This window comes from Peromyscus eremicus, chromosome 1 (genome assembly GCF_949786415.1).
Source record: "Peromyscus eremicus chromosome 1, PerEre_H2_v1, whole genome shotgun sequence".
Taxonomy (NCBI): domain Eukaryota; kingdom Metazoa; phylum Chordata; class Mammalia; order Rodentia; family Cricetidae; genus Peromyscus; species Peromyscus eremicus.
This window is the reverse complement of record NC_081416.1, coordinates 50959630-50983254: the sequence shown is the minus strand read 5'-3', so window position 1 is coordinate 50983254 and position 23625 is coordinate 50959630. Positions and strand designations below refer to the sequence as shown.

At 51.1% G+C, this 23625-nt stretch overlaps 1 protein-coding gene, 1 long non-coding RNA gene and 1 other non-coding gene across 3 annotated transcripts; 2 read left to right on the top strand and 1 right to left on the bottom strand.

Annotated features, from left to right (window-relative positions):
- Positions 1 to 618: 618 nt before the first annotated feature.
- On the bottom strand, positions 619 to 9113 carry Saxo4 (stabilizer of axonemal microtubules 4). The gene is made up of 13 exons (XM_059260868.1): positions 8984 to 9113; positions 8344 to 8479; positions 7787 to 7904; positions 7469 to 7622; positions 5687 to 5815; positions 5106 to 5169; positions 4688 to 4800; positions 4214 to 4273; positions 4025 to 4111; positions 3684 to 3797; positions 3515 to 3609; positions 1313 to 1477; positions 619 to 966 (listed from the first exon to the last, which is right to left on the bottom strand). Exons 2-13 carry the CDS (start codon positions 8450 to 8452, stop codon positions 897 to 899), a joined length of 1278 nt encoding a protein of 425 aa, XP_059116851.1. The 5' UTR covers positions 8453 to 8479; positions 8984 to 9113; the 3' UTR covers positions 619 to 896.
- Positions 9114 to 9132: 19 nt separating this feature from the next.
- Positions 9133 to 18566, top strand: LOC131909347 (uncharacterized). The gene is made up of 3 exons (XR_009378830.1): positions 9133 to 9383; positions 10040 to 10523; positions 17577 to 18566. It is a non-coding gene; the product is annotated as an uncharacterized LOC131909347 (long non-coding RNA).
- On the top strand, positions 15238 to 15311 carry Trnaa-agc (transfer RNA alanine (anticodon AGC)). The gene has a single exon. It is a non-coding gene; the product is annotated as a tRNA-Ala (tRNA).
- Positions 18567 to 23625: the final 5059 nt, after the last annotated feature.

Genomic DNA, 23625 nt, shown 5'->3' with positions numbered 1-23625 from the left:
GTGTCCGGTGAGGAGCTCCGGTGTCCAGCTGCCCTGTCTTCCCACACATTTGCTCACTGGGAACTGTGCTCAGTGGGGCATCCCTCTAACAGACAACTTGTTCTCATTCTCACAGAAGATGTTGTCTTCCTCTGGTTGCTTGGCGGGAGGGAGACCTTTGTCGTCAGCCCTCGACCCTGTGCTCCTGTCTAGCTGCCCATCTATCAGAGTCCTCTCCACCTCTCTGGCATTTTTCTGGCCTATTCCTATAGACCTCTCTCTTCTGAGGCCAAAAGTGGGACCCAGAAGTCCTGCTTTAATCTGTGTTCCCATTTTAGAGAGGTAACCACACCCAGGAAACTCAGTAACTGGCCTCTCACCACGCCTACCCTCTGGCCCTCCCTCCCCTCCCCTGCATCCCAGCTCCACCCTGGCCAGACTGATCACTATCCTAGACAGCACAAACTGAGCAGCTTATCTCAACAGGGCAGGAACCAACGGTGCATCTTGTCTGCTGAGCCTCAGATGCTCAACGAGTCCCCCGACTCCAAATCTGGCCTTGAACCCTCTACCCAGACACACCCTAGCTCGATCCCTTTGCCGAGCACCACCCTGCCGCACAAAGACTGCAATGCTGTGCTGATTCAGTGTTCTTTATTTCCTTAGGAAAGTAACTGGGGGGATCTTGGGGACCACGGGGAAAGCAGCTTGCCCCATCATGACCTGGGTAGAAGGAACAAAGACAAGGTCTGAGGGAAGGCCCCAGGGTGAACACTCTTCAGCAGAAACAAAGGGCATCCTGACTCCCACCCCTCAAAGCCTAGCTTAACCCAGGGCTTGGGAAGGGAGCTGGCCAATGATGTCTTCCCCTGGGGAGGGGGTGCAGGAGGGCATCCTGTTCCCTTACCCCTCCAGATTCAACTGGAAGCCGTGTAGCGGTTGCTATGAGGTATGTCTCGGTAGTAGGGGTCAACTGAAGTCAAGGTTCTGCAGGAAGAAAGGAAGCTGATAGTGGGTGGGGGACCAGGCTTGCGCCTCTCTCCTCTGCCTCCCTCCCTGAGATCCCAAGAGCCTGCAAGGCCCAGACAAGGACAGCCAAACCACAGACATTCTCCGCCTGCCAACTGGAGCCTTTACTGTCCAAGTGGAGGTTTGGAAGAACTGAGCAGGAGTCACAGGAGGGGCAGGCCCACAGTTCATTCACTAGACAGAGCCGAGGGAATGAATCTGGGCAGGTAGGAGGCCAGAGGAAACGGCCTCACAGATACCACAGCCTGGAAGAGGCCGCCAAGCGAGGAAACGGGACAGCGGCAGAGCTGAGGGGGCATGCTACCTTGCAACATGGGGGTGCAGGTGCCGCAGGGTCTCCGTGGGGTTGGGGGTGGCATCCATGCGGGTAACCGGCTCGTTGAGGGCGTAGCCTCCTGCTTTCTGGGGCTGGATGCCGCCTCGAGTCCAGCCTTCTCGGTCCAGCCCCTTGGGGATGTTCTCAAAGTACCTAATATAGTGCAGGGGTCGTTGGCCACCACTCACCTCTTCCTGAGGCCTGCCCCACCCTTCACTACCAACCGATCTTGGGCCTCGGAGCTCTTCAGTCCCCTTGCCTCTGCCCATACACCTGAGCCCTTGTCCACCAAGGACATTCTCACTCAGGAAGCCTGTTCTCGTTCCTGGAGCTGAGTGCCTCTCCCTCGCTCCAAAGCCGAGACAGATGTGAAGAGCAATGAAGAGGATCTGTGGTAGACCCACCTGTGACCCTGCCAGAACCCAGGGAGGAGCCCTGCTCCGCCAGGCTCCCCTAAGCCTCTGCTTTCCTTCCATCCACCCAAAGAGCTGAGACTTAGGCCAAGTTTTGAGACACAAAGTGACTAAGACTTGGACCCCACCCTTGGCTCATGAAGACAGAGTGCCAGGATGCCCATAGGTCCATTTGGAAATCAGTGATTTCAACCCCTGGGGGTTTGAGGATCTCCAGCAAGAAACAGGGTGCTTGATACCTGGCAGGAATTCCTGATAGGTAATGAGGGCGGGTGTGTGGGCAGGGTAGGGACTTGCAGTAAAGACTATTGCCTGAGGGGGGCCTATGGGGGCCTCAAAAGGGGAGCCGTCACCTAAAGTGGGACAGATCTTTGTCCCCCAACACCCAAAATGCTCCCCTTCTCCCCATCACCTTTATGGGAAGGAGAGAAGTTACTGTGCTCCCAAGCTGAGGCCCAAGGGTTTAGCCCAGAAGCCACCAAAGGCTCTTCCAGCTCAGACCTCTATTGCTGGCTGGTCCTCAGTCAGGGCACTCTGCAGTCTAGACTCCAATGCTACCTTCTTACAGCACCCCCATCCCAGCTTCCTGTTCCTCCTCTCCGCCCATGTGATCACAGGGTTTGCCCACCGGACCTAGGCCAATATCTGCCCTCTGTCAAGACTCTGAAAACAGGAAGAACCCTAGAACAGGAGCAGGAGAAGGGGAGCCTGACAAGCCAGAGGAACTTGGAAGACTCAGGTATTGGGGGACAGTGCGTGTGTGTGTGTGTGTGTGCGTGTGTGTGTGTGCGTGTGTGCGTGTGTGTGTGTGTGTGTGTGTGTGTGTGTGTGTTGATGAGAGGTGTGCTGGGAGGAACCCTGGCTTTCCCAGCTCTAGGATTCTGCTTCTCCCCCCCGCCCCCCAAAAAACCACTTCCTGTTGGAATGGGCTAATAAACGTGTGATTCCAGCACTCAGGAGGCCAAGACAGAAGGAGCTATTGCCACAAGCTCTAGGCCAGTCTGGTCTACAGAGAAAGTTCCAGGCAATTCAGGGCCACATAGCAAGACTGTCCTTTTTCTGCTGCTCCTAGATGCGTTCCCCCTCTGGCCCTGGTATCAGAAGCTGCTCCCCCCGCCCCCATCTCTTTGGCTGCCTCCCCTGGAAGCCCTCCTCCAGGCCTGAGTCATGGCTCAGAGCTTACCTGCTGAGCGAGCACTGAGCCTACCTGGCATGTGGTGGATGCAGTAACTTAGCAACTGATGTTTTTTGCTGCTGCTGCTGCTGCTGTAGACCCCTGCATTTGTTTACCATTCCTGAGCCCACCAGCCTGGCCCTGTATCTTATCTGCCTGTCTGTGAGAGCGCCCTCCCTTGGAGCTGCCAAACCTGCTTCTCCTGAGCAAGGAGCCCCCAGGAAACGTAATGTCACCTTGGGGACAGCTTTTCAGCTAGTGACTAATGGGTCTGGGATGTGATTGTCCTGGCTCTCACCCTCAGGTGGGGACAGCTCAGAGCTGTGTGCCTTACACTTTTGTCTAGAGTTTCTGCCACAGGACAGCTGGCCTCATAACAGCCCATCACTGTTGGCTTTCCTTTGCATTCAACTTCCATAAGCCCCCCAAAGACCACTCTCCCCGTGAGGGGCTGGCATGGGATGCTCAGTTGACGGTCTGTTTCTGGGAGAGTTCAGTGTGGGTCTTGGTTCTCCTTCCAGAGGTTATGGCCTCATTACTTGCTCTGCCTCATTTGCAGTCTGTCAAATGGGTCTCAGCCTTCAGCCAGGAGGGGAGCCTTACCCTTGGTTGTAGGTAGTCAGGTACCGCTGATCTCTGTCAGATTCATAGGAGCCCCGAACATAGCTAGGGTTGTTAATCGTGAACCCTGTGGGCTCCTGCACAAGATGAAGACAGGATGTTCAGGACTCAGGCGCGTTTTTAGGGGTAGGGGTGGGTGTGGCACTGTTACCTTGTTCCCCACAGACTCCCTGCCAAGCAGGGCAACATTTGTCTGTTGCATCCGCTGGGGTGGCTGGTAGGACCTGTGGCTCATGCTGGCAGGCTGTGGGCTTGGAGTAGGCATCTGTAGGGAGCAGAGCCACAAGATGGGAGGCTGGGTGGCTAGCTGAGGTTGTATAACTGAGGAAGGATGGGCAGGGTGCTTCCACACTCTGACAAATCATTCCGAGTTTCAAAACACACCTCTCTGCCCTAGTCCCCAGCTTTACGCTCCACCTGAGACACCCTTCATCTGCCTCTCCAGACAGTCTGCCTGCTCCCATTCTTCCCTGCTGGGCCCCTGTCACTCACTCTGGGGTTCAAGGTCCTTTCATTCACTCGGCTGTATCCTGTGTCCCGATCCGAGCCTCTGGCCAGCACAGGCAGAAACTCACTTCCCTGAAGGAGCAAAGCAGCCATGGGTACCACCCCTTCACAATTCCAAGCCAGGTGCAATTGTCCCCACAGGTGGCCCTGGCCCCCTAGGAGCACAGCACTTACCTGAGGGTGACTTATAGGGAGGAAGTCTGACTTGGTGACACTCCGTCCCGGCTGGAGGATCTGGAGAGGGGTGCACAGTGGGAAATCAGCCTAGCCTCCCTTGCCCTCAGTGGCTCCCACACCCTCTGATTCTAGCCCCCACTGTGCCAGGCATGCAGAAGGGTTCTGTACGGACAGGTGTGACCAGTGCACCTGAGGAATAGGTGGCGTTTGGGTGGAATGACCAACCCCATGGTCCTGAATGGGAGGCAGCAGGGAAAGTTGCCACCTGAGCATCGAGTGACCTGGCCCTGCCCCTTCACTTACTTGGACCTCAGTATTCTCATCTATAAGGGGATGCCCTGAACCACGGTAGTGGTGTTCTTTAACGCTCTTTCACTCCATACTTGACTGGAGGGCTTTGTGTCAGTAGTTTAAAAAGTGACTGCAGACCCCTAGTCTCGAGAATTTCGATGCTCCTGAAACAACACTCACAGGGTCCCCGGGAAAGGCCTGTGAGGGTGGCTGGAAGACGATGGGATTCTTGGTAGACTCTTCAGTGAAGCCAGTTTCTTCTTTGGAACCGATTGTCTTCTTGAGCAAGAGATCTGCAAAAGCCACAGTTCTCTGTGTCCCAGCAGGAGAGGGACAGACTCCAGGGTCGAGGCCAGCAAAGCAGAAGGAAGAACAGGAACTAACAGGCCAGGAGTAGCCGTGGTCAGGCCCTAGTGACCCTGCTACAGCAGGCCAGGGCACTGAGATCAGCCCCGGGACACAGCTCCCTCAAGCCACCTGGATGTCTGTCGTCATTTCTCCCCTGGTGGCTTCTGAGAACTCTACTAGCTCCAATCCCCCTGGAGTCTCCCCAAGGGATTGGAGAAGGAAGGCCGAGCTGGGGGGGGGGGGGATCTACCTGGGTGGTTTGGAGTCTCCTTGATATACTTGGAATTGTACTCAGAAGTCATGAAGCGTGGGCCCTGGAACACACAAGCCAGGACAATAGGGACACAGTGGGCCAGGGTGGAAGGTGAGCATTCCATGATGGTGGTGGTAGCTCTTTGGATATATGAACTCCCAGTGAGCCTTAGAGGAGGAGACTAGCTCAACACCCCAAAAGACATCTAATACGCCTGAGGAGGCATGCCACATGCCTCCATGATAATTCCAAGTCACGCACCACGCTGACTTCCTGGAAATGACCCTGAGGAACTCACACAGAAGAAAGGGGGTCGTGATGAAGGGGAAAAAGCTGATGGAAGAAAATACACATAAGCTTGGTCCTGGGACACACGGGACAAGGCAGGGTATGGTGGCCACTTTGATGCAGTTTGATAACTATCAAATTGAAAATGCTCTCTACAATGTTTCACGGGGCCCGAGCCCACATGCAGTAGCTCCCTGAGAGAGGAATCACAGGTCCAAGCTTTGCAGGGGGAGGAGGCTGGTGTGGTCCCACAGCCCTTCCCTTTCCAGCTGGAGCAGACATCCACTCACATAGTGCGAGTTCTCCCACTCCATAGAGCCCTTGCCCTGCTGCTGGTGGAGCAGGGGAACCTCCTTGGGCTCCAGCCCTGTGATGGTCTGAGGCCCGTGATCCTGGGTGTCGAAGTGGACCTTCCTCACCTGGAGGAGGGAATACAAGTGATTAACCTGGCAGGTGAGGGGATGCCAATCACTTTCTCCCCTCCATTCTACAGACCACCTTCACGGCAGTCTATGTGGCTCTGTTACAGTGAAGCCAGTGGGGTCCCTCCTGTATCAGAGCTTGCAATGTCTTGCTCATAGTGACTCTCACACCCTGACAGCAGTCCATAGGGATGTCGTGTCCTCAGGCTGCTGCTGGCACTCAACTTCTTGTTGAGCCTCACAACCAGAGACTCCTGCCTCAGGGCCTTTGCACAGATGTACTGCAGGGCACACACATCCCTTTGATAGTTGTGACTAGAGGGATGATGCAGCCTCTTTTGAACCTTGCCCAGTGTCTCCATAGTAACCTCTTTCCCAGCCCTTGGGCTTGTATTTCATCTCTCCTTCTTCATGTATTTTCCTCTGCTCTTACTCCTTCCGATTTTTTTAAAAAGATTTATTTATTTATTATGTATACAGTATGTATGCCTGCAGGCCAGAAGAGGGAGCCAGATCTCATTACAGATGGTTGTGAACCACCATGTGGTTGCTGGGAATTGAACTCAGGACCTCTGGAAGATCAGTCTGTGCTCTTAACCTCTGAGGCATCTCTCCAGTCCCTCTTTCCAATTTTTTAAAATAAAAAGATTTATTAGTGGGGCTAGAGAGACGGCTCAGCGGTTAAGAGCACTGGCTGCTCTTCCAGAGGACCTGAGTTCAATTCCCAGCAACCACATGGTGTCTCATAACCATCTGTAATGGGATCTGGTGCCCTCTTCTGGTGGGCAGGCACACATGCCTATATAGTAGTAATTAAATCTTTTTAAAAAACAGATTTATTAGTATTTTATGTGTCTGTGCTTATATATGTGACATGTAGACAGGTGTCCACAGAGGCCAGATAAGGGCATCAGATATCCTAAAGCTGGAGTTGCAGGCAGTTATGAGTCTCCTGATGTGGGTGCTGGGAACTGTACTCACATCCTCTGGAAGAGCAGCAAACACCCTTAATCTCTGAGCCATATCTCCTGCCATCATCACCAAAGTTGAGATACGGTCTCATGTGGCTCAGGCTGGCCTCAAACTTGATATGTAGCTAAGGATAACTTTGAACTCCTTATCCTGCTTCCTCCATTCCCCCAGTGCTGGGATTACAGGTAAATACCACTATGTGTGGTTTATGAAGTGCTGGGGATGGAACCCAGAGTCTCATGGATGTTAGGCAAGCATCCTACCCACTGAGCTACAGCCTAAGCACACTCCCTCCAAAGTCAAAATGTGTTCAGAACAGATTGGCTGGATGAAGGAACAGCCGTCCTCAGGACCACGGTGGCGACTTGAATGGTGGCGATAGATGACAGAAGCAGAGAAGATGGGAGTGATTATGCACGGGTGGGAGGTGGGGAGAGTGAGTGCAAAGGCTCTGAACAGGAGTAGGACCCTGGCATCTGGGAGGATGGAGTAGAGGGGAGGGTGGTGACAGGGCTGTGGGGAGCAATGGAGAGGAGAGTGGCGGTGGGGACAGCGTGGATGAAGATGAGGTCACATTGGTTGGAAGCACTGTTCCTGCTTGCTCGAAGGAACCCACCCTCCCTGCCTTCCTGCACACATCCTGGGTTCACTCCTTCCCAGCATGGGCCCAGCACTGACCTCCTTGGAGAGTGGCCCCGAATTGAGCTTCTCTCGCCCATAGCCAGAGGTGGTCTGGTACAGGTTCCAGGGCAGGGAGTGCTTGCCATCGGGCACTTCTAGGGGAGAGTAGCTCTGACTGGTCACAGACTTGGAAGTGTCCCGGATTTGTTCCCTAAGGGGTAGGAGGAAGTAAGAGTTGTGACCTCCGGGGCCATCTGCCTCTGTTCTCGGGCTGAGGGCTGCCAGGCTTTGCCTTGGAGCACGGGGCAATGACATCTCTGGTAGCTGAAATCCAGCAGAGCAGAGGTGGGAGGAAAAGGGCCACGGAAACTGTACCCCATGGCTGGATTCTCCAGGGTGTCCAGGTGGGGTTGATAGGAGACCAGCGGCCGATAGTTGGATTTGTAGCCTGTGCCTACGTGGCTCCCCATTCGGGGCTTGAACTCCTCCCGACCTGCCAGGGAGCAAGAGCAAGACAGGGTCAAAGGTCATCAGAAAGGGAGGAGTGGCTTCCAGGGTCAGCATCCCCCAGGGCCCAGGAGCCACTAAGCCAGGGGAATACCCAACATCCTAGGTGATGGGAGCTGGGGAGGCCTGGCCCTTCAGGGGACTATGATGGCAGGAAACAGAGCCAATGGCGTGGGGACACAAGAACCATGTGGCAGACTCACTGCTGTGACAAGACAAGGGGGTGGCTGGACAAGGCCAGCTCGATAGTGTGAGCCCTTGGGTTCCGGGAATAAAAAATAAAAAATAAAAAATAAAATAAAAATAAATAAAAATAAAAAATAAAAAACAGCTCTGTGCGGCAGGTCACTGTAGTAGGATTGACCTAGAGACTGTGCCTCTCCTGGCCCCCTTCCCACCCAGGGTCCCACATCGGGGGTCCTCACCATAGGCTGTGCAGTAGCTGGTAGCATAAAACTTCAGAGGGTCAGAGCATCCCCCCGAACTCATCTTCACATAAGGAGAGACAACCCCGAGGGGGAGTTTTCCCATCATGATGCTGTGGGGCAGGGCCCCGCAGGCCTGAGAAGAAACCCAGGAGGCCCTCAGGAGTCCTGGTCCCAGGCTCCAACCCCAGCAGTGGCAATCACCCCCATAGACTCGAGTCCTTCTCGTAAGGCCCCTGTTCCCGTGTCTGGACACTGCATCTCAAGCCAAAGGAAGGACCCATCTTTAATTCTCACACTCTCACACTGGCCTATCTCATACCAGCTTTCAAATGCCCCCATTTTAAAGCCAAGAGGCTTCAGTGCCGAGGAATAAATTGAAGTTCTTGACAAGAGCCAAGAGCTGGGATTCAGACCTGGGGTATCTGAATCCTAGTCCTCTGGTCTGACACCCCCCCCCCCGCCCCCCGACACATGTGTGTCTTATGGCGTACATGACCAGATGACTGCCTACCTGGGATTTCTCTCCTGTGAGACATACCCCTCACCTCCATCTTTTACTCAGTTCCTTCCCCACCCCCCTCCCTCTGGAAGCTCACTGTGCTCTCCTGGGGCCTTAGACAGTAGGCCCCACCCTCACCTGCCCTCTGCAGCTGTCTCTGAGGTCGGCAGAGGCCACAGGAGGCAGGAGCTGCTGAGAAGCCGGCCCTCCTGAGGTGGAGATGGCCAAGCTAGAAGAAACAGAGTGTTGCTTAGCAACCAGCACCTAGCAACAGCGTCCCAAGCCTCCGAAGCCCTTCTCAAGCCATGGCCCACTGAAGGGCTGACCTGCCCAGGAGGGGAGCGTCAGGCATGGCACAGACTTGGTCCTGTCTCCATGACTCTGGGCCCAGCTGCCTGCACAAGACCACGAACAGTTGTTTGTCCTCACTGACGTGAAATAAGCGATAACCCTGGACAATCATTCCCGTTTATAGAGTACCCACTTCTCACCAGACACATTACATCCTTCATCTCCATCCTCCTATCGGCTCTTCCAGGTAGCTATTATTATCCTCTCTTCGCTGGGGAACAAGAGGCTTAGATAGGCAAAGCAGCTCGACCAGCCAGAGATCTCAAAATCAAAAAAATAACCCAATTGAGATTCCATGTGGGTGGATCCTGATCCCATTCTTATGCCTCTTGGTAAATTAATGTTTACTCTGTTCTGCTCCAGCCAAATCTGTGCTAAGCTCTTTACACACATTACCTCTTACAATCTCCCAGACTCCCCCATGAGCTTGGGGCTCTTGGTATATGGCCAATAACCTCGGCAGCTCCAACCAGGCTTGCGGGCTTTCATAAGGTGTCTTTCCTTTTCAGGACCTCACTTCTCCATCTTAAGTATGTAACTTCTGGCGGAAAAGTGTGGGTCCAGCTCTTGATGGAAGGAAGAGGGCAACATTGTTACTTACCTGCAAGCTGTTGTCTCTAGGCAGCCCCCAGCCAGCTCCCCGGGGATTGCCCTAACAGCCTGCATGCCTCCAGTTGGTTTTCAGCCTTGGAAACACTGTGACAGTTGGATCTCTAGGGGGAGAGGGGGAACTCTGATCAGGGTCTGCCAATTACTGGGGTGCAAGTTCTACCATCCCTGCTGCTTTCAGTCAATGCTGCGGCCCAAATGGAACTTCAAATCATTTCATTTTGAACACACCAGGGGTTAACAGCCAGCCCGTAGATTCCCTGCCTTCAGCTGTCAGGAGTGTGTGAACTTCTCTTCTGGGACAAGTGCCCTGTGAGGAAAAGGAACAGAGAGAGAAAGGGGCTGCCCTGCCTGGGATATCTGCATGTCACATTAGCCCTACCAGCACCAAGGATCATGAGCGCTTCATACCACAACAGAGAAACCCTGGCTTCAGAACTGACCGTCGTCTAGGAGGGCGTCTCGGAGGGCTTCAGGACAAACCGAGGCACACCGGATTGTCACCCTCCAAAGTCATGACTCAGCCCAGAGGTCAGGGGCACTCAGCCTTGCCTCCACCAAGTAGTTCCAGCTTGCCAACAGAGAAGCTCCTGGGCACGCCACACAGGAATCATGGGAAGACTGAGAAGGTCATCGGTGGGGCACGCCCCGGGCAAAGGCAGAGAGCAGTCAGTGCTCTTCCGCCACCCCTGGCGAAGAGGTCACAGCCTGAGCTCAGGTTCTGAAGCTGGGTGGCACGGGCCGTGGCTCTGCCACCAAACACATATGAAACTTGGTACAGGGTGTGTGTGTGCCTTAGTAGCCCTTTCCGGAAGATAGGGACAGTAATGACAACTGCCTGTGGGTTGCAGCACAAACGAAGCACTTAGCCAAGCACCAGTGCATGAAAAAGGCCATCTACTGAGTTAAGGAAAGCCCTGGAGGGAGATGCCGTGTGTGTGTGTGTGCGCGCGTGCGTGCATGCGTGCGTGTGTGTGTGTGTGTGTGTGTGTGTGTAAACGTATATACCAACACGGTATGCATGTGCGTGCCAGAGGGCAGCCTCGGTGTATGACCTTAGGCTCTGTCTTGGTTTCTTTTCCTGTTGTTTTGACAAGATACTCTGAAAAAGGCTAGCTAAGGGCTTATTGGGCTCTCAGTTCAAGCATACAGCCCAGCAAGGCAGAGAAGTCAGGGTAAGAGAGGCTTGATCTAGCTGGTTTCATTACATGCACAACTAGAGAGCAGAGATCAGCATCTGGAGAGGTGGCTCAGTGGTTAAGAGCACTTCCTGCTCTTTTAGAAAACACCACTTCAGGTGACTCACAGCCATCTGTAATTCCAGCTCCAGGAAATCCTGTACCCTCTAAGAAAACAGCGAATGAATACATCTTACCGTTCAGCTAGCTTTCTCCATTTTACACAGTCCAGGTTCCCCCCCTGGACAGGAAATGGTATGTCCTTAATTAAAATAGATCTTCCCCATCGGTTAATTCAGGGGCAGAGGCAGGGAGACCTCTGTGGGTTTGAGGTCAGCCTAGTCTAATACCGAGTTCCAGGACAGCCAGGCCTAAAGAGACAGACCTTGTATCAAAAAACAAAACAAAACAAAACAAAACAAAATAACCCTTCCTATAAGCATACCCTGTAGCCCATCTCCCAGTAAATGCTAGGTCCTGTCAAGCTGACAATGAACACTGACCACCGTAGGCTCCTTCCACATTTTGTTTGAGACACAGTCTCTCACTGGTCTGGAACTTTGCCACGTAAGTCATGCTATCTGGTCCCTGAGCTTCCAGGAATCTGCCTGTCTCCCATCCTGCCACGGCTGGAATTACAAGTCCATTCCTCCACACACAGCTTTATACATGGTAGCAGGCTTTCTTGGACTGCCAGCCCCCAAATCATGACACAGAGACTTATTATTATTAATTATGAATGCCTGGCCTTAGCTTAGGCTTGTTTCTAGCTAGCTCTTTTTTTCTTTAACTTAAATTAACCCATTCTCTTAATCTATGTGCTGCCCCGAGGCTCGTTTACCTCATCCTTATACTGTCCATCCTGCTTTCCTGCTTCCTCCGTATCTGGCTGGCTCTGGCGGGCTGGCCAGCTCCCCTTGCTCTCTGCCCACCAGCCCCACCTATTCCTCTTCTGCTTATCAATTGAATGTTCAGCTTTTTATTAGACCAATCAGGTGCCTTAGACAGGCAAGGTGAAACAGCAGCACATCTTTACAAGTTAAACAAATGCAGCATAAACAAAAGCAATACATCTTTACATAGCTAAATAAACGCAACACATCTTTACATAGTTAACCAATTATTCTATTCCACAACAATACTCGGTTTCCAGGGATCCAAACTCAGAACCTCATGCTTGTGAGGCAAGTGCTTTACCTACTGAGCCATGTCCCTGTTCTCTAGGCAAAGGGTTGAGGCAAACAGTTAAAGACAGGAATCCCACAGGCTCTCAGACACAGTCATGTGATGGGGTGGAAGAAGCCCTACTCTGAGTCTGAGCTCAAAACTGTCTCCTCTGTAGGACTATTCTGAGCCTGTTTCTGCCTCTGCAAGGTGGGAGGACACATCTGACTTTCAAGGTCAGGGGCTTTGGTGAGATAAGCTACCTGACAACCAGGTCTGGCAATCTGCACGGGCAGAGGAGAAAGAGGACTCTCCACCAGGAAGGAAACAGCAAATACGAAGTGGCCTTCAGCCTACGTTCTGAGACAGATTCTGTGTGTCTGGATCCTGTACAGGGAAGAGAGGTGGGAGGAAAGTTCTAGATAGCCCCTTTGGGCATCTTGGGCTGCTGGGGCTTCCAAAAGTGGCCGCTTAGAGCTGGCAGTCCCAGGTTGCTGCAGACCTTGTTTTCTGTTGTGCAGCGACATCTAGTGGCTGTCATCCAGAACTGCGGGTGAGAACATTAATAGAGCTGGGACTCTTTGGAGGAGCTTGCAGAGTGGACAGACGGCCAGAGTCTGGTTCACCTACGCACCCCCGCACACCCACTCTCCAGAACAAACTCAATAGGCCTGGATCTCACGAGTGGCTGAAGCCTAAGGGCTGCCCACATGGATGAAAGTCCTTGCAACCAAATTATGTGACTTGGGTCCCTCTGTGTACCTAGGCTTTTCTACTTCTACAGAGAAGCTAACAATCCTTTCAATTGAGGTTGAAAATCCTCATCACCCACATCACCCACATTCTTCCCATAATCGTTCCTATTTATTAACTACTGTCTCTGTGCTGGGCACTTATGGAAACCCCCTCAGGTGCCTGCCCTGAGGAGATTTCTCCCAGAGTCCTCGGGAAGATGCTACAAGCAGTGGGGATACTAATCTGAGGGGTATCAAATGAATCGACTTAAACGAAACTCTTTAGTCCATTCACTTTGTTCTTCTAAGACAAAATTCTATCTCCACAGCTTCAGTTCTGTTCTCATACTTATCTCCTCTCTGTCCCCTCTCCTCCTGTCCTCTTATAGTTCTAAGTTCTCTCCACCTCGTTCTCACCTTCGTCTTCATTCATATCTCCATCTTCGTTCCTTCTTCTCCTCTTCCCATAACCCGTCTCCCTACACATACCATCAGCAATCCTCTGCCCTGCTGCTTCTGGTCGGGCCGGGTGAGTCTTCTCGGTAGCTAGGAAACCTGCTTGAATGCACGTGGTAAGAAAAAAACCCTTCATTCTGGGCTAATTGTTTTAGGGGAACTCTGGGGATGCCATTTGACCTGAGGAAGAAAGGAGGGTCTGAGCTTAATTTGCACAAGAAACAAAGCTATGTACCTAATGTCCACCTTATCCAACTGGCCTAGGTGGTGTCTCCGTATAGATATTTACCTTAATTCAGGAGACTAGCAGGTGGTCTGGAATGCTTATTCTGTCTGCCATTTGTCTTTGGATGTTTGAGAAGTAACTCGGATAAAATACACTGTTAGAAGTTCTTAGAAGAATTAATTGGAAAAGCACACGAGAAAATCATTGCAGGAACTGGATAATATATATTTAAAAGCTAGTGTCACCGAGACTCCTTAAGGCTTGGCTTTTTCCTCTGGAAGAGCCCTGCTTCTTCCAGGTATTAGCTTTTGCTGTAGTCAGCTGAATTCCTGCTTCATATTTTTGCGGCCCATAGCAGGCACCAACCTAGGAAACATCTCCTGGCGTTTTGCTTTTGAGATAGGGCTTCATGTTGACTTGCTGTGTAGCCACTGGTGGCCTTGAATCTGTGTTCCTGCTGTCTCTACTTCCCAAGTGCTGGATCACAGGCATGGACTACTTCCTCAGTTGATACAGTGCTAGGGTTTTAACCCAGGGCTTTGTGTATGCTGGGCAAGCACTTTAACAAGTTGAGTTACACTCCCAGTCCTCTCCCCACTACATCTCATCAATTTTTGCTCCAGTCCTACCAGCCAGGAATTATTGTTAATAAGCCTGCTTTACAAATGGGGAGGCTGACTGCAGTCTCACAGGAAGGAAGAGGTGGATCTTGGCTCCAAATTCAGCTTTAACTCAAGAGTCCGTTCCCTTCCTGCTGGGAAATCCTCTGCAGAGTGCAGGGACTGCAGCGGTAAGCTCTGCCACCACTTGGTTCAGCTTAATGGTTTTGCAAAGTAATGGCTGCCTTAGGCAGGAGGGCAACATCCTCCTCTTTTGTAGATCTGAATCAGTTCAGATATTTATGCTCTTGGGCTACAGGTCCCCATAAAAGGGCTAAATGGAGCATGTAAGATGTCACACCATCAAGCATGCATGGTTTCACCTTGGTTGGTGCATCTCAATGGCTGATCTTGGAGTGCAGAGCCAAGAAGAGACAGGCCAGTAGAGTCCAGCTTAATGGAAGGGTACCATCTAATAGGGGCATTCAAGCAAGAGCCTCACAGGTTGATGGTAACAGCAGGCCGACTTGGGATTTGCTGGGTACCAGAAGCCATCTTGATCATTTCCCACATATTAGCACATCTAACCCTTACTACATGCGAGTGGAAAAGATCAGATCCTCCTCACGGGTGAAGAGGCCCAGAGAGACTGCCTGCCTTATCTGGGGTCACGCAGCTAGCAAAGGAAGCAGCTAGTGAAGGAAGCAGCCACTATCTGAAGCAGGTTCGCCTGCCTCCAAGGCCACACTGCTAACCACTTTGATAGCACCTCATGGGTTGTGTTAGAGGTTCTCCGAGCTCCTTTCAAAAATCTTCCTTTTGATGACATGGTTTTTTAAATCCTTTTTTGTTAGGTTGGTTGGTTTTTTGTTTTGTTTTGTTTTGTTTTTTTTTTGAGACAGTTTCTCTGTATAACCCTGGCTGTCCTGGAACTTGATTTGTAGACCAGGCTGGCCTCTAACTCGGAGATTCACCTGCCTCTGCCTCCTGAATGCTGGGATTAAACGTGTGCACCACCACTGTCCAGCCTTAATCCAAAAAAAAAAAAAAAAATCAAAAGTGGAAAGTGGGGGAATGTGGATGTAGCTCAGTTGGTAGAGTGCTTGCCTAGCATGCATGAGGCCCTGGGTTCGATCCCCAGCACTGTATAAAACTGGTGATGCCACCACCCAGTGGCACACGTGTGCAACCACAGCACTCAGGAGGTCAAAGCAGGAGGATCCTTGAAGTTCAATGTCATCCTCTGCTAGATAGTAAATTCAAGGCCGGTTTAGGCTACATGAAACCTTAATTCAAAAGAAAATAAATGAAGATATTTAAGAGCCCTAACTTTGGGGCCTTATGGACATGCCTTTACATCAGAGATCTGTCACAGACTGGCCAAGGAGGCTTGTCTAGTCATGACAGTGGGAGGTGGCTGCTTCCTGGGCTGCAGTAAAGAGAGATGACACAGCCAGAGTGAAGGGAAGTCTGAATGGTGCCACATGATGGCAATGGGGGAGTGGTGGGTGATGTGACTGTGTAGACAGATCATGTGTCCAGAGACGCCAGTGGACAGGGCTCCATCTCTAGTTTCTCTGCACTGGAACCAGCAAGCCTTAGTGAGGAAGGAATGGCAGGACAGGACCAACCTTTCAAAACTGCTTCGAGAGACTGGAGTGGCAGGCTGGTCAGTAGCATGTTTTCCAGGCAAGATGAGGACCTGAGGTCAGTCCCCAGAACCCACATTTTCTAAAAGGGGGGAAGGATGAAGAGATGGCTCAGCACATGTTGCTCTTCAGTCAGGCAGTGGTGGCACACGCCTTTAATTCCAGCACTCGGGAGGCAGAGCCAGGCGGATCTCTGTGAGTTTGAAGCTAGCCTGGGCTACAGAGTGAGTTCCAAGAAAGGCGCAAAGCTACACAGAGAAACCCTGTCTCGAAAAAAAAAACAAAAAACAAACAAAAAACCAAACAAACATGTTGCTCTTGCAGAGGACCCAGGTTCAGTTCCCAGCACCCACATGATGGTTCACAATCATCTCTACTCCAGTTCGAGGAGATCCGATGCCTTCTGACCTCCACAGGCACCATGAACACATGTGGTGATGTTGTGTGACCAAACCTTTCCTGGGGAGACACAACGTATACATCTACTCACCCCAGATAGGCAGCCCTTGACAGACAAAAGTACCAGAATCCTATCTACCATCAAAGTCCAACTTGGTTAACCAGCGAGTTTTATTGAGGTCAGTGACAGGTGTGTGGTGAGGGGTAACTTACAGGAACCGAAATGACTCAGACAGCTGCATCACCAAAGCCCACCCCAGCATGGGTGACAGTTCACAAAGCAGGGAACCCGGAGCACACTGCACAGCCTGTAGGCAGCTCAGAAAGTTGCAGAGTGTCCTTTCCAGGTGCCTCAGTTGGTCTAAACCTCCCCCAGCTCAGGTGGTTTCTGCTTTTCCAGGAAGCTGGTCTGGTCTCAAGGGTCTTCTTTGCAGCCTGGCTTGTCTAAGAGGGACTCTCAGCTTTTATAGCTGGCAGAGAGAGGCACAGTGAATCTGATCAGTTTCAGGGACTTCCTGAAGCTATTTTGAGTCCTTTACCATTCTGCTTAAAGAACTTTCCTGCAGGATGGAATGTTTCAATCTCAGAGGAAACTATTGTGTGAACACGTGTGCATGTGAGCACGCGCACACGCACACATACACAACACACATTAAAAAAAAAAAGCCAGGTATGGTAGCATATGCCTGTATTCCTATCATTTGGAAAGCAGAGATAAGATGACACTTGTTTGGAGCTCACTAGTCTGCTGGCCCAGCCTACTGGGCAAGTTTCAAGGCAGTGAGACACCCTGTCTCAAAACACAAGGCCAACTATGGAAACAGCTTGGTCAGTAAAGTGTTTGTCACACAAGCATGAAGGACCTGAGCTTGATCTCCCAGAGACACACGAAAAAGTTGGGGACAGCAGCCTGTGCTGGTAATCCCAGCCCCGAAAAAGGAGAGATGGCGATGGATCGCTGGGGCTCACTGGCCAGCATCTAGCTGATCTGTGAGTTCCAGGTTCAGTGAGAGACTTGGTCTAAAAAATGCAGATGGATAGTGACTGAGGAAGATACCTGACGTTGATCCCTGGCCTTCCCACAACATGCACACCCATGCACACACACAAACATACATACACACACACAAAAAAACAATGATTTAAAAAAATAAACATGGTGGACAGAGTCTAAGCAGTAACAGCTAAGGCTGTCCTCTGACTTCCACATGCAAATGTAAATGTGCATGCAGGGTGAGTGAACACACACACACACACACACACACACACACACACGCTCACTTCAGGGACTCTGTTCATGGAGTGACATCATCACTGGGAATCCAAATGCTCTGAGTCTAATATGTTAAATGCGATCTCTCCCCAGCTCCCTTCTTCTCCACGACAGAGACTCCCAGGATGGCTCTCTCCTCACTCCACACTCCTAGCACAACTCTGTGCTTCCTCCTTCAGCCTCCCATGAACATTTCCTGGAAGAACAGTGCTGAATTGATGGCTGTTCTGGCTCGGCCTGTTCTGTTCACTGTCTCCTCCGGTGAGCTTGTTGATCTTGCACAAGATTTAAAAATGTATGACTCCCTCAGAAGGTGCTGCAAGATGAGCGAACAGGAGCCTGTATCAGTCTCACATAGCAAAGGAGATTCTCCAAAGCCATCGGCAAGACAGACACCCGGGGAAGGGCTGGAGGGAGAGCTGGGCTCGTAGCCCAGACTCAAGCCTCCCCTCCCTAAGCCCATTTCCCGGCTGCATGCTGGAATCATGGAGAAACGGTTCAGAGTGGAGTGGAGGATCCCGAAAAGACAGTGTTCAAGTACTGAACACACAGCCTGCCACACCGACAGGACTCAGTGAACAACACGGGCAGTACTACACTCCCAGCCTGCCTTGAGTTGGAATGGCTGGTGCTGTGGGAGGAGCTACTCTGTGCCATTCCCATCTGAGGTCCCCTGGAGTTGGTACAAGGGTCCCCTCAAGGATGGAGAGTGAATGTGGGACCTGGCAGATGGGAACAGCCTGGTGATCTATTATGGTAGCCTGCTGTGATTTGAATGTGTCCCCCCAAATCCATCTGTCGAAAACTTAACCCCCCAAATTTGTGTGTTTGATAGTATAGAGATATGTTTAGGGCTAGATGATGTCAGGCGGGTTGGGCCCATGATAGCAGCATTAGTGGCGTGACATGAAGAGAAGGGACCCTTGAGCAGACAACCCTTTCTATCTAACAGGTACTGACTTGTCCCTCTGCCACTGGACGACCAGTACAAAGGTCATCACCAGATGGCACCATACCCTGGACTTCCCAGTCTCCAGAGCTGTAATGCAATCTCCATGTAAATAAACTTCTGTTTCTGACTGACCAGTCAGTGGCATTCTGTGATAGCAGCAGAAAACACACTAAACCACAGCCTGAGCCCACTAAGACATCCCCGTCTGTACCTGCAGTATTCCACGTGGGCACACGAGCGCTCTGCCAGTGAGAGGCCCAGAGTGAGGACAATAAAGATGTCTCACCAAGACCACAGTCCATGACACGTAAGACAAGTAAAAAGCAGGTATGTCCTGCTAGGAGCCACCAAGTCCTGGGGTCTCCATATACTCAGCCGGTCCTGACTTTTAGGCATCATTATCTTCAATATTGATGGATTGACCGACTGACTGATGAGACTACATGATTATGTGTGAGGATGCCTGTGGGCCACAGCATGTGTGTAAAGATCAAAGGTCAGCCTCCGGTGTTGGCCCTTCACACTCACCTGTTCGCATCTGTGCTTCATACTCCGGGCTCCTGGCTGCAGAGCTTCTAGGGGATCCTCCTGCCTCGACCTCCCATATCGCCATAGCTACTCTGAAACTACAGATATAGCCCACTGAACCCAGCTTTACACAGGTTCTGAGGATTTGAACTCAGGTCACCAAGCTTTCCCAATAAGCACTTTTACCCACTGAGACATCATCCCTGGCCCAATCTTCATAATTTTAACTTACTTGTTTTTATTTTATAGTGCTGGGGATAGAACCCAAGGCCTTACAGGAATACTAGGCCAGGGCTTTATCACTGAATTATATGTCTGTGATTAAGCATCATAATTTTTTGTTTGTTAGGTTTTTTTGTTTGTTTGTTTTGTTTTTCGAGACAGGTTTTCTCTGTGTTGTTTTTGGTGCCTTTCCTGGATCTCACTCTGTAGCCCAGGCTGGCCTCGAACTCACAGAGATCCGTCTGGCTCTGCCTCCCAAGTGCTGGGATTAAAGGCGTGCGCCACCACCGCCTGGCAAGCATAATTTTTAAACACTACATTGCTATATTTTGTATGTTAAATGTCTGTTAATGTGTTAAAGCCTGGGTCCCTACAGTGGCGCTACTGGGAGGTACTGTGGCCCTTTAAGAGGTGGAGCATCACCAGAGGTCCTTAGGTCACTGGAAGCATGTTCTCAGGGATTGGTGACCCTGGCTCCCTCTTCCTTCTTTTGCTTCCTGACCACAAAGTGAACAGTTCTCTGCCACACACTTCCTGCCATAACTGGCTGACTCCCCCATTAGAAGCCAAAGCAATGGGTCTGCCCAGTCCTAGATCAGAACCTCTGAAACCTTGAACCAAACACCTTTTTTGTATTTATAAGTTAATTATCTCAGCTGTTTCGTCATAATGAAAACCTAAAACACTGTTTTTCTTTATAATTAAGTGCAGTAGTTTTAGCATACTGTATGAGATCTGCCATTCTCTCTTCTTGAAGCCCCAACCTAATGCTTTCCCACTGGATGCCCTCTGTCCTCACCCCACCAGGAACATTGCTGCCCTCTCCAAACACACCCTGAACTCCCCAAGTGCCTGCCTCTGACTGCACAGTCTCCTCTGCCCACAATCCCTCTCCCTGCACAGATCTCCTCAGTGGTTCTCCAAACACATCCTGCACTCCCCAAGTGCCTGTCTCTGACTGACAGTCTCCTCTGCTCACAATCCCTCTCCCTGCACAGATCTCCTCAATGGTTCCTGAGGCGACAAGAGATCATTCTCCAGCTGCATTTGTGTTTGCAAAGGTGAAAGCCATATTTAGGAAGTGGGATTTTGTGTGCTACCAACTACTAGAAGCATCAAGAGGCTAGTCTTGAGGTCCAATGGGACCTGACTCGGGAGCTGCAGCACCCACTAGAGACTGAGGTCTTGGGCAGGAGCCTCAGACAAGAGAGAGTAGGTAGAGTGTAGGCCCCAAACAGCAGTGTGGGCTCCCAAGAGGAGATGGCTCCCTGCTGTTTTAGGAGGGATAGAGACAAACCGGAAGACCCCGCGGGCAAGCAGCACAGACAGCTCACTGCTTCTGCTTCTCAGCTTCAGTGGGGATGATAAGAGCGCTTCTGCTTTTCTGTATGAGTATGAGTGAGATACGTCAGCCGCACACTTCACACATGGTAAGCAACTTCTCAGCTTACAGTCTCAGACTCAGGCTCCCAGAGGTGATGACTAACCAAATTAGGGGAAGGAGGCACTGTTTGACTGTCTTCCTGACACGGACCACGCAACAAGCCATGTGACCCAGGTTCCCAGCTCCAAGCCTCTGGCAATGTTGCCTAGGGGCCTGTTAGGTGGCAGGGGTCTCTGTGGTTTCTAGAAACTATACCTGCACACACATCACTGAAACAAAACATTCTGGACACTGACCACCATTTTATCCCCTTTGGTGACAAACTGATACTTGTTTGCCAGAGCAAGCCACAGAAATCCTTTGAATCTTTTGCTTTCTCCACGTCCGTACACAGGGCTCTGGCTGGTGATTGACTAAGACAACCCAAGGACAGTACAGTAGGGAGGCCTCAGTACTCAGCCCCTTCCTTCTGGCCTCTGGAGACAGACCAAGGACATGCCTTCTGGGGAAACTGTGGAAGCATCTTCTGTGTGTGTGTGTGTGTGTGTGTGTGTGTGTGTGTGTGTGTGTGTTGGTGAGTGGGTGGGTGTGGGTGTGTGTGTTGCTGAGTCTTTTTTCTTAAACATAATTTTTTATTGATTCTTTGGGAATTTCTTATCATAAACCCCAATCCCATTCATTTTCCAGTCCTTCCATGTCTACCCTCCACCTTTGTAACCTCTCCTCCCCCCCCCCGAAAAGAAATAAAAAATAAAAATTAAAAGGTCAGTCATGGTGCATACCTTTAATCTCAGCACTCAGGAGGCAGAGGCAAGCAGATCTCTGTGAGTTTGTGGCCAGCCTGGTCTACAAAGTGAGTTCCAGAACAGCCAGGGCTGTTATACAGAGAAACCGTCTGGGGGGGGGGGGGGGGATTCTCCCTAACCCGTTAGGCACGACCTGCTCCTCTTATTTACTACAGCCTTCTCTGACTCCTGGCACAGCTGTGTGCGTCTCCAGTTCCTCTGCGCATGTACCATTCTGCTCCTCCATCTTACCTGCCTCATCATCATTCATCGCAGCGGCACTGGAAGCTGTGGTGTGTCACACAGTATATACCCTTTTGCCCAAATAGCTTTACTTGCAAATGTTCATTGCAATGTCATCGGTCTGGTGCAAGGCCTCTGGCTTCTGCTACACCATCAATACTGGACCCTCGCCGAGATTCCTCTTTGATATCCTGTTGTCCTGAGTCACGGAGACCCTGCAGCTATGGTTCTGCAGAACCAGCCCCTTTTCACACTCCAGTAGCTCACAGATGGGGCAGATGTTGGGGTGGGCCAACTCAAATCCCTGAATCTGGGCCTGGATGGTAGCTGAGTTGGTCAGCCTGCCAGCTGTCCTGTGCCCACCCCACCAGGGCCAGCTCTCCCACGCTGCCTAGGTGAGGGGCAGGGAGTTGCTGAATCTTGAACGCAAGGCCTTGTATATAATAGGTAAGAGCTCTACCACAGAGCTATGTTCCTGGATCCCTGGACCTGTTGAGCCTTTAAGGCATAGTAGAGGTGCCACATTGGCAATCAGCTCTGAGGCTGGAACTCTCAAGCATGGTTTGAAGGAGAATAACTCACATACAGGTAGTCAGGGACACCCTGGTGTGGATGAGGTCACTATTGAGAGTATATGGAGAAAAGAGATTAGCGTATTACAAAGTCATCATTTTCCATGACTTAGATGTGACTCACAGAGGCAAAGATATGACTAGAGATGTAGCTGGAAGCCCAAGGAAATGTCAGACCGTAGAGCCAAGGGCGGAGGTTTCTCCTACTGTTCAGAAGCAATGGCAACAGTTGTCTAAGGTCTGCTTGGTCTGCGGATGCAGAGGTCACAGTGTGCTTGGGAAGGAACGCTATCCTAGAGTAATGAGGTGGAAAGCTAGTGACACACCATGAGTCCACTGTCCCTAGCTGCACTGGTGACACACAATGAGTCTGTTCTACTAAGACAGGCTGGTGACACACCATGAGCCTTCTGTTCTAAGATGTGTCCAACTGCGGCACACAATAACAAGGAAAGGACTATGGAGCCAAATCTCCAGCTTACCACAGGAAAGGTGGTTTTTTCATACTCACACAGTCTGAAAGAATTTAGGTGGCCCTCCTGCTTTGTGTAGCCCACTGTTCTGACCAAGTGGCCTCTGGGAAATCAGTAACAGTACAATGGCAGGTTGAAGGGCCTGAGGACCAAGGCCTTTCATTCCTTTTACCCACATTCCTCTGGCCTGACTGATAACACAAGTCCTTACTGAGGCTCCCTCTGGTTTGCTGTGTGTCTAGAAGTCCCCACCACCACCGTAAGCCATTTACGCAGAAAATGGAAATGATATAGAAAGCAGAAATGGTTTCTCACCCTCATCTTTGGCACTGCCAACCCTCTTGTTTGCCAAATCAAGGTTTACTTCACACTTGGGGCACAAGTCCCTATGTCCAGCTCAAAGTCCAGATCTGTGGTGATATGCAGTAGTCTTATCTCATACTTGTGTGGCTTCTCTTCGTCCAACCACTCAGCCACCAAAGACCCGGCAGGCCACCCTGGCCACCTGCTCAGGGCGGGCGGGACAGCCAGCCACTGCTGGGATCCTGAACTTGTGTCTTCCCACTGCCCATCTCTTCTCCCTGGGTGGGTGGGGAGTCTTCCTTTGACATCCTACTCCTGGGCTATAAGGAAGTAGGATGGCAGAGCAAGCTGTCCCTAGGAGCAGCATACTGCCCCCACTGTCAGCCCAATGTCTGGTTGGAGTAAACGGTCCATAGTATTAGTCATCACTTGCTGTTCAAACAGCAAAGGAGAATTTGCATGTGTTCAGGCAAGATGGATGTACTAACTGCCTAGAGTTGGAGATACTAAGAAACTACCTTAAAAAAAAATTGAGGGCTTCAGTAGGTAAAAGTGCTTGTTATTATTAGCCTGGAGCGTTCAATCCCCAGAACCACATGGTGGAGGGAGAGGACTTCCAAAAGTTCACAGACTGTCTTACATGCCTGGTCCTGCTCACACACAGGTTTTTAAAGTAAAAA

What these genes read in the sequence shown, in the direction of transcription:
- Saxo4 (XM_059260868.1), bottom strand. Translation starts at nt 8,452, where the DNA reads ATGATGGGAAAACTCCCCCTCGGGGTTGTCTCTCCTTATGTGAAGATG. An exon ending in CGGGGCCACTCTCCAAGGAG is followed by an intron (nt 5,816 to 7,468) that starts GTCAGTGCTGGG and finishes TCCCTCCTCCAG; the next exon opens with GTGAGGAAGGTCCACTTCGA. An exon ending in CTGACTACCTACAACCAAGG is followed by an intron (nt 1,478 to 3,514) that starts GTAAGGCTCCCC and finishes GCACTATATTAG; the next exon opens with GTACTTTGAGAACATCCCCA.